The 19,914-nt window shown below is 46.3% G+C and overlaps 1 protein-coding gene across 1 annotated transcript; it reads right to left on the bottom strand.

Annotated features, from left to right (window-relative positions):
* Nucleotides 1-1,459: 1,459 nt before the first annotated feature.
* Nucleotides 1,460-17,751, bottom strand: LOC118374406 (CCR4-NOT transcription complex subunit 10). Its single transcript, XM_052503313.1, is given in 20 exon segments — nt 1,460-2,257; nt 2,995-3,070; nt 3,206-3,333; nt 3,466-3,501; nt 3,677-3,807; nt 7,265-7,378; nt 9,118-9,198; nt 9,390-9,569; nt 9,757-9,878; nt 9,983-10,185; nt 10,408-10,479; nt 10,482-10,565; nt 14,420-14,537; nt 14,853-14,936; nt 15,043-15,120; nt 15,831-15,970; nt 16,173-16,323; nt 16,510-16,671; nt 16,881-16,924; nt 17,529-17,751. Coding segments are annotated over 20 exon segments (2,190 nt in total). The 5' UTR covers nt 17,548-17,751; the 3' UTR covers nt 1,460-2,090.
* Between the last annotated feature and the right edge of the window lie 2,163 nt (nt 17,752-19,914).

Genomic DNA, 19,914 nt, shown 5'->3' with positions numbered 1-19,914 from the left:
GGTGAACGGGGTATATTAATCATTTGATACTTTAGGCCATTTACTCTAATTGTGTTCAACCCCAAAAAATTCACTGTATGAAAAACGTTGAGGTTGTTTGACCCTTTTGTGGGGTTTATATAACCTGGAGTCGAGCCTAAATATTGTGCAGTTTCATTTTAAGTGAAATGGAAGGCTGCTCCATATAGATTCCACTTATGAGTGTTTGAAAGGGATAGCAGTGAGATTAGGGGACCCTATACCCTTTATTGACTGGTTGGAAGTGTTTGTGAGCCCTAAATACCACCCTGTTCCCCAGAGCACAGGTGTTAAACTCATTCCACGGAGGGCTGTTTGTTTTCACGTCTTCCTTGTACTTGATTGAGGAATTTAGGTCACCTGGTTGTCTTGTGTTTTAGCAGATGCTCTTATCCAGAGAGACTTGCAGTACTGGTCCCTCGGGAATCGATCCCACAATCCAGATGTTGCTAGTGCCATGCTCTACCAACTAGATGCATGGAACCTGGGTTGTCTAGGTCTTAATTGAAAGGAAAAACGAAAAACCTGCAGACACTAGACTAGGCCATCCATGGAATGAGTGACACCCCTGCCCTATAGAGGGCACTACTTTTGACTAGAGTCCTATCAAAAGTTGTGCATTATATAGGGACAAGGGTGCCATTTGGGACTCAAGAAGCATTTTGAAGGATGTTAGGCGACTGCTGTTAACCTGCCGTCTGCTTCTCGTCTATATGGACATAACATTTCCTATGCAGTTTGGGACTTCAATAAAATGTCATTCTTGTATCCAACATCAATTTCCTGATCCGTCTCTTTTTGAGTCCACTGTTATTCAGGCACTGTAGAATAACAGAAAAGCAGTGTGTCCACATACCAAGAGGTGATCAGTGACCAGGCAAAGACATGTGTTTAGTGAGGAGTATTCTCATGGCTCAGTCTGGCAGCAGGGAAGGGGAGGCTTTAGGAAGTAACACCCCAGTCTCCTTTATCTCATCACCTGATTTACTGAAGGTACATTACAATGGGTGGTCCAGGTCTCCTCATGTCATGGAACATGTGGGGGGAGGGGGCCTTCCTCTCTTGTTCAAGTAAAGGGGAGGCCGATGACAGAGGGCACCATCAATTTGCATTTGTCTAAAACTTTACTGTTACATGTGTACATTAAACAATGTATAAATACAGGTAAACAGGAAAAGATCAATAGTTGGGGTGTTTAATGGCACCCTATTCCAAACCCGATGGGCCCTGGTCAATCAAGAGTTGTACTATGTACCAAAACCAGGTTTTAGTTTGTGTGGTCCTTGTGCCCTCCTCTAAAAAGGACAGACAGCAACCTCTTAACCCCTCCCCCACACAAAGCATATTCCTCCTCTGACATGAGAGCAGCTCAACTCCACCTTCTCCCTCAAGGGTCTGAAAACTATTACAGACCCACCAGCCATATAAAATGCAAGTCAGCTTTACTTCTGTAAATAAAATTTATTTTTTTATACAGGTATTTAATTTGCCCCAAGCAAAAGTCAGTCAGTATAGATCATAACGGATGTTGCTGTCACAAATGGAAAGTTAAAACTCTCAGAGAACAGAGAAATCATGTCAGATCTGCCCCAAAGACACTGCAGGTGATAGCCACTGAATAAAGGCTCCATACCAAATGGTACCCAGTTCCTTATATAGGGCACTACTTTTATTAGGGCCCCATCGGGCTCTGGTCAAAAGGAGTGCACTTACATAGGGGATAAGGTGTAATTTGGGCCGTGAACACACTCTTCGTCCACCCGACAGGAGACCTCTGCATTTCATACCAGGACCTGACCTGGAGGGGCTCCGTCTGGGCGCTGAGGAGTTCAATCTCCCCTAGATACAGATATAGGATCAGCTTCCTCTCCACCAATGTTAACCATTAGTGGGAGGAAATACAAAGCTGAGTCAAGATCAGCATCTAGGGACAACTTCACCCTACACCGGCACTGAGTTGGGGTCAGCTTGCCTTAAATAAATAATACACTGAGGTGAAGTGATGAGAGGTGGACAGGTGCGTGTTGCTGTGCAATGGGGCAAGGAGGGTTAGGGGAACAAGGGTTGAGGACTCATTTGCGCTGGACTGTTGTGAAGGGTGAGGGCATCTGGATGGGTGGTTGGACAGGCTGGAAGGAGGAGGGAACAGGCTTCTTTCGTGTGTCTGGAGAGGGCGCCTGGAGCACTGAGGGGAGGAGCTGGTTACGTTTGATGATCTGTAGGGCGAGCTGTGTGTTCCCTGAGAGAGGAGAGGGGGTGGTGGGAACATAAAGAGGAGAGGGGGGGAACATGGGAGGAGAGGGGGGTGGGAACATAAAGAGAGGAGAGGGGGTGGGGAACATAAAGGGGGTGGGGACATAAAGGGGGTGGGGGGTGGGGAACATAAAGTGAGGAGAGGGGGTGGGAACATAAAGTGAGGAGAGGGGGTGGGGACATAAAGTGAGGAGAGGGGGTGGGGACATAAAGTGAGGAGAGGGGGTGGGGACATAAAGTGAGGAGAGGGGGTGGGGACAAAGAGAGGAGAGGGGGTGGGGACAAAGAGAGGAGAGGGGGTGGGGACAAAGAGAGGAGAGGGGGTGGGGACATAAAGAGAGGAGAGGGGGTGGGGACATAAAGAGAGGCAGAGGGAAACGGTGAGATCATACACAGCTCTTAGTAAGGTCATAAGGTCCTGACCCCTGACCTTTCTACACTGGATAGAGGTTGACTGACAGCAGTAATCTGTCATCACTGCCTTTGTGCCAGAGTGTGGCCTTCGGCATTCTACCTGGAGAATTCTAGAACTGGAATGTCAAGAGTTTGACATCAGTCTCAACACTTCCTTGGAACCCCTCCCCCTTACCTCATACTATGCTAGAAAACAATAGTCAATAAGAATCTAGAAAAGACAACTATCATAAGGGCCAGATTGGGAAACCTGAGGGCCCCACATCACAACTTTGCAGGTGGGAATGAGACCCCAGAGAGATGACTCACCGTTCTGCAGCTCCAGGTAGACAGCCAGTAAGATGGCTTCAGGAGGAATCTCCTTGGTGTTCACCATGGAGGCGGCCTGGGAGAGAGGAACAGGTTCACAGACATCTAAACCCAGTCATGTTTGGGATAATAACACATCTGAATGGTTCCAAGAGATAAGTATGTCCTGTAGCTGTGTGTGTGGGCGTGTGCCTGCGAGTATGAACCGTACCTGATGCAGGCACTTGCGGGCCTTCTCATACTCACTCCTCAGACAATAGGCACTGCCCAGGTTGAACAGCATTATGGCCCGGGCTGAGCTCACTGTGCTGGGGTAACACAGAGGAGTCTGCTTCCCTGCTGTACCAACACACAACACACCCTGTCAACACATGATCACTGGATGTCACCTCACACACAGATGGGGAGTCTCTACTGAGACTGCAGGGAGTGTGTTAGGTGATAAGTGTGTGTGTGTATATATACACTCACATGACTCGACAGGCTCCAGATCCCCTTTATCTGGCCCTGTGAACACAAACACACTATCAAACAGTGATCCAGTAGTCATCATGTGACTCAGACATCAAACCATCATGTGGTAAAATGGATAGGTCATTTCAGTTAGGGCAGAATACTGGTTGGGGTGCTGTGTTTTCCAGCAGAGCCATCGATTGGAGGAGGGGTGGGTGTGAGGACTAACCTTGGTCCTGCTCGCTGGACAACACCCCCATGGAGACATCAGTGACATTCTCTGGGTTGAGGTGACCGATGGCCTCTGAGATCCGGTCCAGGGATATGAGGGCCTCTGCAGCATACAGGTGTCCCAGGAACCTGGAACAGAGAGACAGAGGATGCACCGTCAGACAGAATCAGATGCACCATTGACTCACTAGTATTGGGGCTTGTTCATGGGGATGTGAACATAGCTAATCGTATTTACTGTCAAAAAAGGTGATCTACCATGAAACTTCAATTAACAGCCCGGGCGTTAAATCACAAATCTGCCACTTAGAGACAGGCTTCTATTTGAGCTGGATTCTTTGTCCTTAATGCACACAGCTTTTGCATTGTTAATTGTTTAATTCCAGCATTATTTATTTTTTATTTGAATTTTACCCCTTTTTCGTGGTATCCATTTGTTTAGTAGCTACTATCTTGTCTCATCGCTAAAACTCCCATACGGGCTCGGGAGAGACGAAGGTTGAAAGTCATGCGTCCTCCGATACACAACCCAACCAAGCCGCACTGCTTCTTAACACAGCGCCATCCAACCCGGAAGCCAGCCGCACCAATGCGCCGGAGGAAACACCGTGCACCTGGCCACCTTGGCTAGCGCACACTGCGCCCAGCCCGCCACAGGAGTCGCTGGTGCGCGATGAGACAAGGACACCCCTACCGACCAAAGCCCTCCCTAACCCGGGCGATGCTAGGCCAATTGTGCGTCGCCCCACGGACCTCCCGGTCGCGGCCGGTTACGACAGAGCCTGGGCGCGAACCCAGGGACTCTGATGGCACAGCTGGCGCTGTAGTACAGCTCCCTTAACCACTGCGCCACCCGGGAGGCCCAATTCCAGCATTATTTTAATCAATTTCCTACACGGTCAGGTTTATTTTGTCTTAGTATGCGCCTCTATAAAAATGTACGAGTCACCTTTATGACTGTGCATTTTCAGCAGTTCTTACTTTTGCCACCAGGGTGGTCGGACAATTTTCTGTACTCCTAAAGTTTTGTGTTTTTGTGCTGGCCGGTTAGCTAGCAGTTATTAGCGCTTTCTATCTGCCGATAAAAACGGATGATTGCCATAATTGATTTTTTTATGTCACAAATCAAACATTAAACCTCGTAAACGATGAATGGTAATCACGTAAACAGTTAATTTGCTGAAATGTCTGCTGTTGCCTAGCTATTAAATGGGACTGGTGGCTATTTGATACTGAGTTTTACAGTATGTACAGGTGCGACCTAATATATTGGCACCCCTGCACTTTCCTTAATTCCCCTATTCTCAAATCAATTTGACATTACGTTTTTTACCCCGAACATTGTCATTGGATTTTCAACATTGCAGAACCAAATTTAGTTTTGTAAACTTGAGCCAAGATGAATTTACAATTTAGAAAATAAAGACCAACGACAAAATGATTGGCACCCCGGAGCTGAAACTTGCACAGCCTTTAGCCAAGATAACGGCAGACAAACACTTCTTGTAGCCATCAATGAACTTGCTGCACCTTTCTACTGACAATTTGGCCCTCTTTCAGCAGCAATCTGCTCTAATTCTTTCATGTTTGAGGGGTGCCCTCCACCTACTGGTGTTTTCAGATCTCACCACAGGTTATGGATGTACATGGTGTGGTGACCAAAAGTTTATTTACCTATTTTTTTACTTATTTTAGAAGAAATACATTAACCCTCCACATTCTGGGGTGAGGAGGACAGCAGGATACCCCCCCTAGTATATCATTAACCCTCCACATTCTGTGGTGAGGAGGACAGCAGGATACCCACCCTAGTATGTTATTAACCCTCCACATTCTGTGGTGAGGAGGACAGCAGGATACCCCCCTAGTATGTCATTAACCCTCCACATTCTGTGGTGAGGAGGACAGCAATACCCCCCTAGTCTGTCATTAACCCTCCACATTCTGGGGTGAGGAGGACAGCAGGATACCCCCCTAGTCTGTCATTAACCCTCCACATTCTGTGGTGAGGACAACAAAATGACCGCACCCAAATCTGAAATTAACCCTCCACATTACGCAGTGAGCACAGCAGGATACCCCCCTAGTCTGTCATTAACCCTCCACATTCTGGGGTGAGGAGGACAGCAGGATACCCCCCCTAGTATGTCATTAACCCTCCACATTCTGGGGTGAGGAGGACAGCAGGATACCCCCCCCCTAGTATGTCATTAACCCTCCACATTCTGTGGTGAGGAGGACAGCAGGATACGCCCCTAGTATGTCATTAACCCTCCACATTCTGGGGTGAGGAGGACAGCAGGATACCCCCCTAGTCTGTCATTAACCCTCCACATTCTGTGGTGAGGAGGACAGCAATACCCCCCTAGTCTGTCATTAACCCTCCACATTCTGGGGTGAGGAGGACAGCAGGATACCCCCCCTAGTATGTCATTAACCCTCCACATTCTGTGGTGAGGAGGACAGCAGGATACCCCCCTAGTCTGTCATTAACCCTCCACATTCTGTGGTGAGGACAGCAAAATGACCGCACCCAAATCTGAAATTAACCCTCCACATTATGCAGTGAGCAAAGCAGGATACCCCCCTAGTCTGTCATTAACCCTCCACATTCTGTGGTGAGGAGGACAGCAGTGCAGTCTAGGGACATGGTCTGTAATTAATCCTCCGCATTCTGTGGTGAGGAGGACAGCAGGATACCCCCCTAGTCTGTCATTAACCCTCCACATTCTGTGGTGAGGACAGCAAAATGACCGCACCCAAATCTGAAATTAACCCTCCACATTATGCAGTGAGCAAAGCAGGATACCCCCCTAGTCTGTCATTAACCCTCCACATTCTGTGGTGAGGAGGACAGCAGTGCAGTCTAGGGACATGGTCTGTAATTAATCCTCCGCATTCTGTGGTGAGGAGGACAGCAGGATACCCCCCTAGTCTGTCATTAACCCTCCACATTCTGTGGTGAGGACAGCAAAATGACCGCACCCAAATCTGAAATTAACCCTCCACATTATGCAGTGAGCACAGCAGGATACCCCACTAGTCTGTCATTAACCCTCCACATTCTGGGGTGAGGAGGACAGCAGTGCAGTCTAGGGACATGGTCTGTAATTAACCCTCCGCATTCTGTGGTGAGGAGGACAGCAGGATACCCCCCTACTCTGTCATTAACCCTCCACATTCTGTGGTGCAATCCAAGGAAGGAGGAGGGACTGACGGGAAGTCTGTGGTCATGAAGTCATTAAGTAGTCTGAAGAGTCAAGAGGTCTGCTAGGGCCACATTACCATTACCAGACGGTGAGTCATGTTGAGTGCTGTAAGCTTTGGGGGAGGGGGGTAAGTCATATGGAGGTTAATGAAGTGATAACAAGAGGTGCATGGGTAGCGGGAAGGAGGGGGGAGAGGAAGAAACAGAAAGAGGTGTTGAGGGGAAAGGGGGAGTGAGGATGAAAGGCTAAGGGAAAAGGGGATAGAGGAATGAGGTCCATCTGGTGTAAGAGTTTATCTGAGTGGGGAAAGAGATAGAGAGACAGATGGATAGAGAGAGACAGATTGATAGAGAGAGACGGATGGATAGAGGTCTTACTTGAGTGATCCAGACAGCTTGGTCTGGTGAAGGAGCTTCTCTGCATGGTTCAGGGCCATCAGGTTGTCTCCTAACACCAGGGCCACGTAGGCACTGCAGGCCAGGAGGGAACACCTAGAGACAACACCATATAGGAGGACCCAGTCAGCACGCCCAGGACAACAACAGATCACACCAATCCTGCACTGGGAAACATAGTGGGTTGCATAACTTTCAGATGTGGGGGAATATCATTCTATATTGAAATGAATACTAATTAAACAATAAATTCAGTTCTTTCAATTATTTTTCTTGGTTAAAGAAAAGTGCAGGTGGGGAGAGTCTGGGCTGTAGTGGTCGTGTCTCTCCCAGGCCTCTCACTGGTTGGCAACAGAACACTCAGGGATTCCAGGAAATAAACCCAAGTAGTTGACGGGGCTGCTCGTAAACTTTCCCTGTGGGGTCAGCCCTTCATTCAGCACATCCTCCCCAACTCTACCCCCTCCTAATGAAAAGTGGAGGGCAAGCTTTGTCCAATTAGTCCAGAGAACAGAGACCCAGGAGGACCAGGGCAAACAGAGACCCAGGAGGACCAGGGCAAACAGAGACCCAGGAGGACCAGGGCAAACAGAGACCCAGGAGGACCAGGGCAAACAGAGACCCAGGAGGACCAGGGCAAACAGAGACCCAGGAGGACCATGGCAAACAGAGACCCAGGAGGACCAGGGCAAACAGAGACCCAGGAGGACCAGGGCAAACAGAGACCCAGGAGGACCAGGGCAAACAGAGACCCAGGAGGACCAGGGCAACAGAGAATGGAAAAAAGAAAAAGTGGAGAAAGGATTATTAACTGACTGGAGGAGCCAGGAAGGGGAGAAAGGATTATTAACTGACTGGAGGAGACAGGAAGGGGAGAAAGGATTATTAACTGACTGGAGGAGACAGGAAGGGGAGAAAGGATTATTAACTGACTGGAGGAGACAGGAAGGGGAGAAAGGATTATTAACTGACTGGAGGAGACAGGAAGGGGAGAAAGGATTATTAACTGACTGGGGAGACAGGAAGGGGAGAAAGGATTATTAACTGACTGGGGGAGACAGGAAGGGGAGAAAGGATTATTAACTGACTGGGGGAGACAGGAAGGGGAGAAAGGATTATTAACTGACTGGGGGAGACAGGAAGGGGAGAAAGGATTATTAACTGACTGGGGGAGACAGGAAGGGGAGAAAGGATTATTAACTGACTGGGGGAGACAGGAAGGGGAGAAAGGATTATTAACTGACTGGGGGAGACAGGAAGGGGAGAAAGGATTATTAACTGACTGGGGGAGACAGGAAGGGGAGAAAGGATTATTAACTGACTGGGGAGACAGGAAGGGGAAAGGATTATTAACTGACTGGGGAGACAGGAAGGGGAGAAAGGATTATTAACTGACTGGGGGAGACAGGAAGGGGAGAAAGGATTATTAACTGACTGGGGGAGACAGGAAGGGAGAAAGGATTATTAACTGACTGGGGAGACAGGAAGGGGAGAAAGGATTATTAACTGACTGGAGAGACAGGAAGGGGAGAAAGGATTATTAACTGACTGGGGGAGACAGGAAGGGGAGAAAGGATTATTAACTGACTGGGGGAGACAGGAAGGGGAGAAAGGATTATTAACTGACTGGGGGAGACAGGAAGGGGAGAAAGGATTATTAACTGACTGGGGAGACAGGAAGGGGAGAAAGGATTATTAACTGACTGGGGGAGACAGGAAGGGGAGAAAGGATTATTAACTGACTGGGGGAGACAGGAAGGGGAGAAAGGATTATTAACTGACTGGGGGAGACAGGAAGGGGAACAGAAAGGTCTGGGCAGAGAGGTCTCTCTTACCTGAGGTTTTCAACCTCCTGTTTCCTCAGAGGTGAAGACGGTGCTGCAGAAAGGAACTTGTCTCCTTCTTGACCCTTCCCACTGTCAAACCAACGATAAGGACGTCAGGGAAATGGAAAGAAAGATACTTCCTGTAAAGTTATTCTTCTATAAGAGGACATGGAGAGCTGAATCCTTGTTAATAGTCTATAATCTTAACCACAGTGCTCTACAAAAATAGATTTGACAAGGCATGTTTTAGCACCAATCTCAGGGTGAGATGAGACACTGACCTGCAGGCGTCGCTGTTCTCTGAGCCGCTCTCTGTGCTGCCTGACTGGCTGGTTGTCTTGGAGCCGTTCTCTGCCTTGTTCTCCTGCTGCTGGTGATCAGGGAGGAGGACAAGGCCGTTCCTCAGACAGATCGCTGCAAACTCCATACTGGCCACCGGAATGGCTGCAGACTGCCCATCACTACACACACCCACATTTAGGAGAGGAAACAGTAAACCAAGAGGTTAATGGAGATATAGTAATGATCAACATCTTGAGTTGTCTCAGAGTACCCTCTAATTTCAGCAATCACTACCACGTAAACAAATGTTTTAGCGCCATCTCCTGGACAGCACTGGTTAGGTTCATAGGGAGAGGGAAAACGGACCTGTAGATTGTGTTCTGGGTGGACTGTGATGCCAGGATGATCTTGCGATGGTAGCCCTGCCCAACGATGGCCTGAACAATGCCCTTTTTACTCGGAAGACCCTTGTTGTCTTGTTCTAAGCTCTGGAAAAATAACAAAATGCAACATTTGAATGTTGTTAAGTTTTATTTCACTGTAAGAAAACAAGTGTGTGTGTGAGTGTGTGTTTTTAAAAATCACAACTCACACCCTTGTTGGCAGCAATGCAGCACTCTGCCAACCGTAACCAGAGGCCAGGGTTAGAGTGGTACACCTGCACAGCATCCATCAGGCAGTCGAAAGCCGCCAGGGGCCGGCCGATGTGCAGCAGCTGGATCCCACAGTTATACAGCAACTCATAACGCTTGTTGGCCAGCAGCGCACACATGGGGATGCCCGAGAACTGCTTAGCTGGAAGGACAGAGAGACAACAGAGCTAGTCGGCGTACAATGACAGGAGAAACATGTAGGACCAGTTTCCCAGACACAGATTAAACTAGTCCTGCACTAAGATACCATTTTGATGTCCGAATCGGCATTTAACATACTTTTAAGTCCAAGACTACGCTTATTCTGTGTCCGAGAAACTGTCCTGTGGCTTTGAATGGCGTTAAACCCAGTTTGTTGACTCACATTGCCCGTTCCCCGTCGCCCCCACCGTCCCCAGCTGTGCACACGTGTGGTCGTTCTCCTGCAGGGCCTTTTGAAGTAGAATATGCCTAGGTTGTGTTTCCCCATGGCAAAGTGTATGCAACCCAGATTGTTCCAGAACATACAGCGCACACATTCACCTGATGGTAGAAACAAACAAGACAGAACATTTAGCGGAAGTTCACTTTCATATAGGGAAGTGGCTCCCAAACTTTATAGTCCCGTACCCCTTCAAACATTCAACCTCCAGCTGCGTACCCCTCTAGCACCAGGGTCAGCTGTACCCCTCTAGCACCAGGGTCAGCACACTCTCAAATGTTGTTTTTTGCCATCATTGTAACCCTGCCACACATACATTATACAATGCTTTCATAAAACATAAGAATGAGTGTGAGTTGTCGTCATAACGCGGCTCATGGGAAGTGACAAAGAGCTCTTATAGGACCAAATCAAATCAATAATTTAGCTTTCTTACATATAAACTTAATTTGTTAATCGAGAATTGTGAAAAACTCACCACAAGTTAATGAGAAGGGTGTGCGTGAAAGTATGCACATAAATCTGCAATGTTGGGTTGTATTAGAGAGAGTCACAGTCTTATATCATATTCCACACACAGTCTGTGCCTGTATTTAGTTTTCATGCTAGTGAGGGCCGAGAATCCACTCTCACATAGGTACGTGGTTGCAAAGGGCATCAGTGTCTTAACAGCACGATTTTCCAAGGCAAACTGACTGCAGCCCAATCCAGAAATCTGCCAGTGGCTTCTGATTAAATTCAATTTTCACAGATCCGCTTGCTGCAATTTCAATGAGGCTCTCTTGCTCAGATATTGGTAAGTGGACTAGAGGCAGGGCATGAAAGGGATAACAAATTCAATAGTTTGTGTCGTCCATTTTAGGAAAGTACCTGTGTAATTACGCACTCAACTCATTCAGGTGCTTCGCTATATCACATTAGACATCGTCTGTAAGCTTGAGTTCATTGGCACAAAAAAATAGATCATACAATGATTGAAAGACCTGTGTTAAGACCTTGTTAATGCAGACAGAGAAGAGCTCCAACTTCTTAATCATAGCCTCAATTTTGTCCCGCACATGGAATATAGTTGCGAAGAGTCCCTGTAATCCCACCTAGATTCAGATCATTCAGCCTAGAAAAAACATCACTCAGATAGGCCAGTCGTGTGCAAAACTTTCGTCATGCAAGCGGTCAGACAAGTGAAAATTATGGCCAGTAATGAAAAGTTTAAGCTGGTCTCTCAATTCAAAAAAGCATGCCAATACTTTGCCCCTTCATAACCAGGGCACTTCTGTTGTAAAAGCGTTACATGGTTGCTGCCCATATTATTGCATAATGCAGAAAATACACGAGAGTTCAGGGGCCTTGCTTTAACAAAGTTAAACATTTTTACTGTAATGTCCAAACCGTCTTTCAAGCTGTCAGGCATTCCTATGGCAGCAAGAGCCTCTCAGTGCATACTGCAGTGTACCCAAGAGCCTCTCAGTGCATACTGCAGTGTACCCAAGAGCCTCTCAGTGCATACTGCAGTGTACCCAAGAGCCTCTCAGTGCATACTGCAGTGTACCCAAGAGCCTCTCAGTGCATACTGCAGTGTACCCAAGAGCCTCTCAGTGGATGCTGCAGTGTACCCAAGAGCCTCTCAGTGGATGCTGCAGTGTACCCAAAAGCCTCTCGGTGGATGCTGCAGTGTACCCAAGAGCCTCTCGGTGGATGCTGCAGTGTACCCAAGAGCCTCTCAGTGCATGCTGCAGTGTACCCAAGAGCCTCTCAGTGGATGCTGCAGTGTACCCAAAAGCCTCTCGGTGGATGCTGCAGTGTACCCAAGAGCCTCTCGGTGGATGCTGCAGTGTACCCAAGAGCCTCTCAGTGCATGCTGCAGTGTACCCAAGAGCCTCTCAGTGCAGTGTACCCAAGAGCCTCTCAGTGGATGCTGCAGTGTACCCAAGAGCCTCTCAGTGCATGCTGCAGTGTACCCAAGAGCCTCTCAGTGGATGCTGCAGTGTACCCAAGAGCCTCTCAGTGGATGCTGCAGTGTACCCAAGAGCCTCTCAGTGGATGCTGCAGTGTACCCAAGAGCCTCTCAGTGGATGCTGCAGTGTACCCAAGAGCCTCTCAGTGGATGCTGCAGTGTACCCAAGAGCCTCTCAGTGCAGTGTACCCAAGAGCCTCTCGGTGGATGCTGCAGTGTACCCAAGAGCCTCTCAGTGCATGCTGCAGTGTACCCAAGAGCCTCTCAGTGCAGTGTACCCAAGAGCCTCTCAGTGCATACTGCAGTGTACCCAAGAGCCTCTCAGTGGATGCTGCAGTGTACCCAAGAGCCTCTCAGTGCATACAGCAGTGTACCCAAGAGCCTCTCAGTGGATGCTGCAGTGTACCCAAGAGCCTCTCAGTGCATGCTGCAGTGTACCCAAGAGCCTCTCAGTGGATGCTGCAGTGTACCCAAGAGCCTCTCAGTGGATGCTGCAGTGTACCCAAGAGCCTCTCAGTGGATGCTGCAGTGTACCCAAGAGCCTCTCAGTGGATGCTGCAGTGTACCCAAGAGCTTCTCAGTGGATGCTGCAGTGTACCCAAGAGCCTCTCAGTGGATGCTGCAGTGTACCCAAGAGCCTCTCAGTGCATACTGCAGTGTACCCAAGAGCCTCTCGGTGCATACTGCAGTGTACCCAAGAGCCTCTCGGTGCATACTGCAGTGTACCCAAGAGCCTCTCAGTGCATACTGCAGTGTACCCAAGAGCCTCTCAGTGCATACTGCAGTGTACCCAAGAGCCTCTCAGTGCATACTGCAGTGTACCCAAGAGCCTCTCGGTGCATACTGCAGTGTACCAAAGAGCCTCTCAGTGCATACTGCAGTGTACCAAAGAGCCTCTCAGTGCATACTGCAGTGTACCAAAGAGCCTCTCAGTGCATACTGCAGTGTACCAAAGAGCCTCTCAGTGCATACTGCAGTGTACCAAAGAGCCTCTCAGTGCATACTGCAGTGTACCAAAGGGTCTCTCAGTGGATGCTGCAGTGTACCCAAGTGGCGTCGGGAGCAAATGCTTGCACGCGCGTTACCACTCCACTATGTCTCCCGGTCATGGCTTTTGCACCATCAGTACAGATACCAACACATCTTGACCACCAAAGTCCATTTGATGTCACAAAGCTGTCCAGTACTTTAGAAATATTCTTTCCTGTTGTCCTGGTTTCCAGAAGAGGATGTTTTCCTTAATTGACCCCCATAAATGTAACGGACATATACCAGGAGCTGTTGACACATCGAGCTATAATGCATAGAATTCACTGGCTTGTATGCGAAGCAGTACTTGTTTCAAAACATCTCCTGCCATGTCACTGATGCGTTGTGAAACAGTGTTGTTTGATGAAGACATTGTCTGTATAGTTTTGGGGGCCTTTTCCCCCAGCCATATCCGCGGCAGAAGCAAGAATGAAGTCCTCCACAATAGTATGAGGCTTGCCTGTCCTAGCCACTCGGTAGCTCACCATATAAGAAGCTTCTAGCCCCTTCTTATTAATGGTATCTGTTGCTTTTATATGTCTTACTACTCAAAAGTCGTCTTTATTCTCACTCAAAAACTCCTGTGGCTATTTCACTGAACACTAGATGGTTTCATTTTATTTCTGTCATTGAAACTAGGCTACTCAAGAGCTGAAAAGACCCTCACCCAAATGTATAGACCCATTGGAAAAAATAAAAGCAGTTTACATGTATTTATTTTTAAAAATGTGAATCACATTTATTTGGCGTACCCCCGACGGCATTGCGTGCACCCCAGTTTGGGAACACCTGATATAGGTAATACTCAATTGTGCTCTGTCGCTAACAGGACAGTCCTAAACCCTTTTCACACCATCTAGACAACCTGATCCATATAGTCCTGAATCGGATATATACTTTTACATAGTCTTTTCCAGCACGTTCAACAACTATGTTGAATGTATGACCAGGTAAACAGGGGTCTAAACATACCTGTTTTGATGGCCCCAGGGTGCTCTGCGATGTTGGAGCTGTTTAAGAGCTTCACTGCTTTGCGGTAGTTTCCTCTCAGGTACTCAAAGTTACTCTTGAGGAAGAGTGAGGAAGCAGACTAGTGGGAGATGAAGGAAACACAGGTTGGCATGGAAACATTGACATTCTAGTCATTTAGCAGATGCCCTCATCCAAAAGGACTTACAATCAGTGCATTCGACTGAAGCAGGGAAAGGAAGGAAGGGGATGTTTGGGAGAGAGCAGGTTTAGTAAGCCAGTTTAATAACCTGGTTCCAGATCATTTCGTGCCATCTTTCTAACTCCTATGGTCATTGTCACGCCATTGACCATAGGAGTTGGTAAGACAGCACAAACAGATCTGGAACCAGGCTAGTTTAGTAATGTGTTTAGCAACGCAAACATCATGACTCACATTCCCTGCTGTGTTCATCACAGACTTGATCTCCCTTTTGCAGGCCTTTGAAGACTTCATCTGAATGTACGCTCGCACTTTGTACTGTGGACGGGAAGAACGTCAAGTGTGAAACAAAAGCAGCAATTCAAAAGCTGCTTTTCCGTCTTCATTTCCTCCACCTCAGGAAAAGGATTGGTGTTAAACGTACCTGGTGCATTTTGGATTTTGCCGCTTCGATCATGTCAATGAACTCTGCCTTCTGGTTCCGACCATCTTTGTTGACACTCTGCAATATCAAGAGAGACACCAACGCTTGAAAATAACCACATTGCATTAAGAAAATATAGACTTCAAATGTCTTCTCATAGTAAGTGAAGATTAAAACCATTAGTAAAATAGCCTGCACTCAGATGTAACTAGCGTAACCTCAGTAAGATATTTTTTTGGGGCAAACAAAAATTATGTGGACACCCAAAGTAGGAGTGTATTGTGTTTGGTTCTAAAGGCACCTTTACACTGACCCAACATTGACCAACGCTCCAACATTTGCCACCAACCGCCAAATCACACCTATTCAATTCTGTGTTTGTTGGTCAATGTTGTGTCAGTGTGTAAGCGCCTGAAGTATATTTTAGTAACCTGTCCTCCAGTAAGCTCCCTGAGATTATCCTGAATGAGGTCTGCTGCCTCCACTACCGGGTCCCTGTGAATGTAGAACTTGCACTGTGCCTGAAATATTACCTGGACATGACAGACAACCTCAATGTGAGTACACACGCAGATAGCACATCTTTGCCGTCAACACAAGAACCTTACAGTTGCCACTAATAATAACATATCTGCTTAGGAAGAACAGTCCTTTCTCCAAGAGGTGGAAAATAACATTCAACATACATGAGCACAGTAACAAACATCAGAACATCATGGGTCAAAGTCAGAAACATGACACCCGAGAATGGTGCATGCTAGCACACCCCTCTTTAGAGGGACACGTACCTCCCCTTTGCCGTTCTTGTTATTTCCCTGTACAGACAGTTTCTCCAGCACAGCAAGGAGATGGAGGGCCTTCTCTGGCTGGTACGTTAGCAGGTACAGATCCACCAGCAAGAAGCAGACCGCCAGAGCAAACTTCTCTTCTAGGACAAATAACACCATCAAGCTAAACTGTTGGGCTGCAAAGGCAGATTCATCAGGAACATTGCCAGTTGCTGTGACTAAGTGTGTGCGTGTGAGTGTGTGTACTGTGTAGTCATGCAATACATTTCAATGTTTGTGTTCTCTGACAAGAGCTTATAGTCTGACAAATACGACTGTCCATATAAAAACACCAAAACATACCAAACGGCTCCAGAAAATGGTACAGCCTCTCTCCGATAGCAATAGCTTCAGAGTACTGTCTCATGTGGTAGTGAATGATAGCTTGATTGTAGTAGAGAAGACTGTTTTCTACATCATCCAAACCATCAATATCCTCCATTGAAGTGTGAACCTTGATAGACAAAAAAGATGCATGAATGTTAAGTATTAGCCAACGTAATGAACTATTGTGTACATCTGTGAATATATTCATCAAGAATCAAGACATTTAAAACAGGAATCAACGATACTAGAATATGTTTAACATTTATTTGGCGTGTCATTGAGAGACTGGATAAAAGGTTTCAACGATAGTCACCTGGTTTTTCATTGCAATAAGAGTCTGCTTCAGTGTGCATGTGGTGGTTTGGCCGCTCTTGTAGAATTCAGCTATTGCTTTATTCAAAGCAATCTTGTAGTCCTCCTTGTTCAACTCTTGCAGCTTCCCAAGGTGTTTCAAAGAGTCCTCATAGTTTCCAGCCTGTGAGTAAACAAATTAAAATAAACAAATGTAACAAAAAAACTTGTGAATAGTTGCATCAACAAATGTAAACAAATATATGTAAATGTCAAATGTAAACAAACATAAATCAGATAGGTTTGATAGATGGAGTTGAAGCCAAGTTGGCCAACTCCCTAGGATTGCACAATTTGCAGCAAACTGTTAATGGTAAATAAATGCGACGTTACCGTAAACGCCTCCAACGCATTTGCAGCTATTGCTTTTTCTTGGTCTGAAATCCCAGGGGAAGAAGTGTTATCATGCTTGACTTGAATTAAAAATATTAAAACAAAAAAAATATATATAGCCCATTTAGATAGCTAATAATGCCAACTGTTTGCTGCCAAGCCATAACATAATGTTAAACCAAGTTCGCTAGGTCCAAATTCTGGTGGGCGTGTGTTGACAGTTAGCATTCATGACACGCTAGTCAACATTGTTGACATGACAAGTTTGGGAACTAGCAAGCTAGTGAATAGGTAGTCGAGTGTGCCAATGTTGGCACACGTGACACAATTAACAACTAGCTAGCTAACTAAATAGTTGTTTATTGGCATGTTTAGTTAGTAAATATAAATTCATAGCTAGTTAGCTACCAACGCAGCTAGCGCAAGGACACTGGAAGGATAGCTAGCTAGCAACACTGGCGTTTGCTAATATCAGCTAGCAAACAACCGATGGTTGGTTAAATGTAAAGCCCATGTAAATGCTGTTGGATGATTAAAACTAGTGTTTGTACTAGCTAGCTATCCGTACAGTTAGCGAGATAGAAATAACCGCGTTAGCATACCACTTTATTTAACACATATTAGCTAGCAAGCTAGTCACTCTCCCACCTGTGTTGTTATCTGCCATTTCGGGGATCTCGTGCTTTAATTGATGGAAATGCCCCAGCCAGAAGGTTTACTAAGATAAATATTGGGACAAAACAATTCGTTTACTATGTTAGCTAGCCAAGATGATAAATGTAAGTACTCAGCTCGTTCGTAACTAGAACAATATATCCGAAATCTGACCGCTCTCAAATGCTTTTTTTCAGTGTTCCGCCATTGAAATGACGCTTGAAGTAAACAAATCTGAAAGAGGGGCAGCTCGTGACACAGATGCCTGTCAACACAGATACATAGTACCATCTACCGGTATGGAGGGAAAATTCAAGAAAAGTGTATTACTCAAAGCCTGGTCCCCATCCCATGCATCAAATAATGTGGTCACTCTCACTGTAAAATAAAATAATCCTGCGTATTCATTTGCATTACCGGGTTATCAGAAGACATACATGATCTGCACAACTTAATAAAAACCAAAGCTAATAAAATATTTTGCATCAGTTTTCAATAACTCGCACCCCTAACTTATCTCCACACGGTGGCAGTAAATTATCATTATTGATACATGATGATGCCCCGCAGACTGGAAAGTAAGAAAGTCAGAGGAACAAAAATAAAATATAAAGTAGGCCTGATCGTTGCATTTCCTTCGATCCAAAATCATGCATATTTGACACCGGTGAAATGTTGTTTATAAAATGATGTTATCTCACTATAAAAGGGCTGCACTATACTGTCGTGAAGCTCCAGGGAGGACAATATAACTAACAAAGTAAACCAATTGTGTACTGCAGGCTAATAATGAAAATCAATTAAGCATCATTACAGAATCTCTCTCCATTTCTCTCTGTCTCATCAAAAAGGAAGTTAATAAAAAAAGACTAATGGCTTTTTAATTGTATTTCACTCAGGCAATTCCACACAGTCTGTGGTTCTTTGAATAAAGGACCCAGAGTAAGATCGGTTATTTGGCAAAGTCAAAAAGAAATAGAAGATGCTGGAAGATGTTTGAAACCCAGTGGCAGTTCCTGCTCTCAATAGTGAAGACTCGAAGGAGAGACTTGGCAAGAACAGCTGAAATATGCAAAGGGAAACAACAGTCCATCACTACATTAACACATGAAGGTCAGTCAAGCCAGAAAATGTCAAGAACGTAGAAAGTTTCTTCAAGTGCAGTCGCAAAAACCATCAAGCGCTATGATGAAACTGGCTCTCATGAGGATCGCCACAGGAAACGAAGACCCAGAGTTAGCTCTGCTACACAGGATAAGTTCATTAGAGTTACCAGCCTCAGAAATTGCAGCCCAAAAAAAAGATTCACTGAGTACAAGTAACAGACACATCTCAACATCAACTGTTCAGAGGAGACTGTGTGAATCAGGCCTTCATGGTTGAACTGCTGCAAAGAAACCACTACTAAAGGTCACAAATAATAATAAGAGACTTGCTTGGGCCAAGAAACACGAGCAATGGACATTAGACCGGTGGAAATCTGTCCTTTGGTCTGATGAGTCCAAAATTTGTGAGACGCAGAGTAGGTGAACCGATGATCTCTGTATGTGTGATTCCCACTGTGAAGCATGGAGGAAGAGGTGTGATGTGTGGGGGTACTTCGCTGGTGACACTGTCAGTGATTTATATAGAATTTAAGGCACGCTGAACCAGCCTGGCTACCACAGCATTCTGCAGCGATACGCCATCCCATATGATTTCCGCTTAGTGGGACCATCATTAGTTTTTCAACAATATAATGACCCAACACACATCAAATCAAATCAAATGTTATTAGTCTCATGCGCCGAATACAATAGTGAAATGCTTACTTACGAGCCCCTAACCAACAATGCAGTTTAAAACAGATACGGATATGAATAATAAGGAAAAGTAACAAGAAATTAAAGAGCAGCAGTAAAATAACAATAGCGAGACTATATACATACCGGTACAGAGTCAACGTGCAGGGGCACCGGTTAGTTGAGGTAATATGTACATTATGGTAGAGTTATTAAAGTGACTATGCCTAGATGATAACAACAGAGAGTAGCAGCGGAGGGGGCAAAGCAAATACTCTGGGTAGCCATTTGATTAGATGTTCAGGAGTGTTATGGCTTGGGGGTAGAAGCTGTTGAGAAGCCTCTTGGACCTAGACTTAGCGCTCCAGTACTGTTTGCCGTGCGGTAGCAAAGAGAACAGTCTATGACTAGGGTGGCTGGAGTCTTTGACAATTGTCCGGCCTTCCTCTGACACTGCCTGGTATAGAGTTCCTGGATGGCGGGAAGCTTGGCCCCAGTGATGTACTGGGTCGTTCACACTACCCTCTGTAGTGTCGTGCGGCGGGAGGCCGAGCAGTTACCATACCAGGCAGTGATGCAACCATGCTCTCTATGGTGCA

Source organism: Oncorhynchus keta, unplaced genomic scaffold (assembly GCF_023373465.1).
Source record: "Oncorhynchus keta strain PuntledgeMale-10-30-2019 unplaced genomic scaffold, Oket_V2 Un_contig_17125_pilon_pilon, whole genome shotgun sequence".
Classification (NCBI taxonomy): domain Eukaryota; kingdom Metazoa; phylum Chordata; class Actinopteri; order Salmoniformes; family Salmonidae; genus Oncorhynchus; species Oncorhynchus keta.
The sequence above is the reverse complement of the archived record's forward strand: the minus strand, read 5'-3'. Positions and strand labels throughout refer to the sequence as shown.